The sequence below is a fragment of the Ursus maritimus genome, unplaced genomic scaffold (genome assembly GCF_017311325.1).
Source record: "Ursus maritimus isolate PB19 unplaced genomic scaffold, ASM1731132v1 scaffold_18, whole genome shotgun sequence".
Taxonomy (NCBI): domain Eukaryota; kingdom Metazoa; phylum Chordata; class Mammalia; order Carnivora; family Ursidae; genus Ursus; species Ursus maritimus.
This window is the reverse complement of record NW_024424230.1, coordinates 45,316,236-45,319,705: the sequence shown is the minus strand read 5'-3', so window position 1 is coordinate 45,319,705 and position 3,470 is coordinate 45,316,236. Positions and strand designations below refer to the sequence as shown.

General features: G+C 40.2%; 1 protein-coding gene across 5 annotated transcripts in view; it reads left to right on the top strand.

The window, feature by feature from the left end:
• The first annotated feature begins 477 nt into the window (after positions 1–477).
• HRH4 (histamine receptor H4) overlaps positions 478–3,470 on the top strand; it is a 27,189-nt gene continuing 24,196 nt past the window's right edge. For 2 of the 5 annotated variants that reach the window (XM_008690829.2, XM_008690845.2), the window contains exon 1: positions 480–794. In XM_008690829.2, the coding sequence (XP_008689051.1) occupies positions 596–794 (199 nt within the window). In that variant the 5' untranslated portion in view covers positions 480–595. Of the gene's footprint in view, positions 795–1,243; positions 1,866–3,470 lie in introns of those variants that run through there. The other 3 variants (XM_040632630.1, XM_008690840.2, XM_008690833.2) reach the window with 3 other exon arrangements.

The following is a 3,470-nucleotide window of genomic DNA, read 5'->3' as shown; positions in this document are numbered from 1 at the left end:
CTCTGTGCCCTGGAAACTCAAAAAAGACAGTAAGCGGGGACGACTGCAGAGCTGACCTCATTTTCTCCCCTGTTCTCAGGGATCACTGTCCTTCACTGCCTGATGCCCAGTGCCTGGAAAACCATTGCTTCATATATTCTGTCCAGTTTTTTGGTTGTGTCAGAAGGGATAGTGAATTCAGCCCGTGGTACTCCATCACAGTCAGAAGGGAATCTTTAACTAGATCTCTAACAGCTGAAAAAATAAATCTCATTGGAGCCCAATTTCTTACTATACACTGAATCAATTATATTTCACATATATTATGTAATATTGCTCTATTACGGGGAGATGGTTAAATCATATTCAAATGTTTACAATAAAACATTTCACGGTCTTTTGAAAAATACTTTTTCAGTGTCAGTTAAAGGGAAACTGTTATCACAAGATTGCTTTATCAAGAATCAGGAAGTACAGTGAGATCAGCATTAGATTTTGAAAAAATATTGTTATGAGTAGGAGACTATATATATTAGGTATCCGATTGGAAAACATACTTGTCAGAATTGTCTTGCTGGATTAATTTGCTCTATTGAGTTTTTCAACATTTGATGTGATGTCAGCTATGAACAGCACGGACACAACGACTTTGCCACTAAGCACTCGTGTTACTCTAGCATTTTTAATGGGTTTAGTAGCTTTTGCTATAATGCTAGGAAATGCTGTGGTTATTCTAGCTTTTGTGGTGGACAAAAAGCTTAGGCATCGAAGTAATTACTTTTTTCTTAACCTGGCCATTGCTGACTTCTTTGTTGGTAAGTTACCTATCTTTATTTCAGATAATCGTTTTCAATTATAATTTATTTCTAAAACCTTAAAATTAGCTTTCCTTTTTTTTAAATAAGCTTTTGTTATTTCAGGGACTGTTTAGAATTGGGGATGTTAAAAACAAAGTTTAAGGATTAAAGTTCTGGGGACGCTGTCTGGCACTTTAGGGGAAGAATATATATGTGTAAATCAGGTTTGTAGGAGAATTTTCATTTGACAACAGTTTATTTTCTTTTTGTAGAATAAAAATAAGTCCAGAATAGTTCTAAAATTGCTTAGTCTAAGAGTTACTTGTTTCTGGAGCTATTTTCCTTATATGTTTAGGTTTATAAGTATGTGTACAAATGTCAGTTGATGATGTTACTTTATAGTAGTTTCTAGTATAATTTAACTTATCATTGTCTATAGCTTCATAAATGCTTTCATTTATTTTATGGTGAAACAAAACTCATGAAATATTTACTTTGTTGCCTGGAACATAGGGTTGCTCAACAAACGTTAGTCCTCTTCGCTTTTGATTTCTCTGCAGATAGGTGTCAACTCAAACCGAGGTCACAAATGATAGTAGTTTACCTATCATGTGTAAGGACTGTTAAGTACTCAAGTATGATTAGATAACGAGATACATAGAAGACTAAGGCTTTCTTCGTTGATAAGGTTTCAATGTAGGAGAGTGGGAAAGAGAAGCTCACAAGTGACTGTAACAGCATAGAGTATGATGTGAGAACCATAGAGACCTACCAAGTGCTATGGGTGCTCAGAGGAGGGAGAGAGCACGTTTGGTTAGTGGGTAGAAGCATCTGAAATGAACTTCAAAGGATGGGTAGAATTTCCATAGGCAGAGATGGAGAGGAGTATTCCAAGAATCAGCAAAGCCATGCTGGTAGAAAATCACTGTGTACGTCTTCCTAAGTGTGAGCTCCAGGCTAACTGTATGGGATCAGTAGGGGGTGAAGTTGCAGTCGTTGGACTCTATATAATGACGGCCCTTGAATCGTAGTGTATCTGGACTGGAGGTTATTCAGCAGGCAATGTGGAGATCTGGATTTTTAAAGCAGGTGAGTGATCCGATGGATGGAAGCTTTTCGTAGCAGGTGGTGGGAAAAGCTGGAGCAGGTGGCATCTTGGCTTCAAAACCATTCCTGCAGCAATCTAGGCACAAGTCATAGGTTAAGGCTCTGAGCTACTGTGGGGAGAGTGGAAAGGAAGTTGGGGAGGGAGGCAGAGCTGCAAGGGTGGGGTTGGGCAGGAGAAAGAGAAAAATGAGATAAAGATTAAGTTCTGGGGACAAGAAAAATATGGCACAATTAATAGGAATAGAGGGTGTTTGGGAGGGCAGCCGATGCTCCTGATATTGTACTGATAAACCTTCTGAAGGAAACATCTAGCTGGAGAGATGGATTTAGGAGTCACGGCACAGATATGACTGGGTCAGAGATGAAGGTGGAGAACCAAGATAGAAGTACTGAAAAAAGGCAACAATCTCCTCATTTCTCTCCTCAATTCTACCCCTCCGGGTAACTCACATTAACAACCTGAGGTAGATCCTTCCACATCATTTTCTGTAATCACAGAAACATGTATAACTATAGGACTATATTTATGTGAACAGAGAGAATATTCTGCTATAAACATACTTATCCCTCTTTGCCTTCTTCACAGAACTGTACAACTTTTAGATAATACGTAGCACTTACAGTCCATTATATATTTTGACTAACTCAAAGGGAGTGGTGGTAGGGAGGAATGGGGTACAACTATACCCAACAGAGAGAGCCTGAGGCCGGAAGCTTTTTTGAACAAAGATGGTACTAGATAAGAATGTTTCCTTGTGTGGCCCAATGGAAGCACCAAGGCAGCCCCACCACCATGGGCTTGGGCACCACGGTATAAAGATGTGGTGGGTCTTGGGGAAATGTTCCTGCAGATGTAGATGGGGGTCCCCTGCCATCAGCAGGTGGATGGAAAAAGAAATGGCTTTGCTGCTGACAAGAGCCATCAGACACAAGCCAGAATCTCTCTCAATCTGCCAGTCTCCTCCTTTGCATTTTCCCTGCCCCCTGCCAGCTTCATCCAGAGGCCTACTTACTTAACAGTGTTTGTCACGATGCTATCAGAATTAGGACAGTCTCTGAGAACTTTCTGTAACAAGTTTGGAGTTTTGTATTGAGGCTGTTCTTTTTCCTCAGTCATGCTCAGAAGTGAGCCTGTAGGCTTGTGACAGGGGTGCTGGGCCAGGGCAGAATTCACGAGAGTTTTCCTGTATTTATAAGGCAGCAATTCTTTGTGTTTTTGTTCAGGAGACCTTGAGCTCCAGAACCATGCGGCAATGGCCTGGAGCATCACATGTGCTAGGTATTGTGGGCTTTTGGCTGAATGCCATCTTCTTACAGGTTTTAGAACTGGCCTCTAATAAAAAATCTAAATTTGTGGCACCTGAGTAACTTCCCAGGCTGAATGTAGTGTTGGAAAGCAAAGATTTATTGAGAAATTCCAGTACCAGCTACAATGATATAAGTATATCTCATCCACACATTATTCCAGAAAAAAACCCCAAATGATCACTATATATGGATATCTATAAAATTGGTATCACATGACTAATGTTTTTCATCTATGGGTACCTTCTTCACGTCTACCTGTGTGTGGGAATTTCTGCCCTA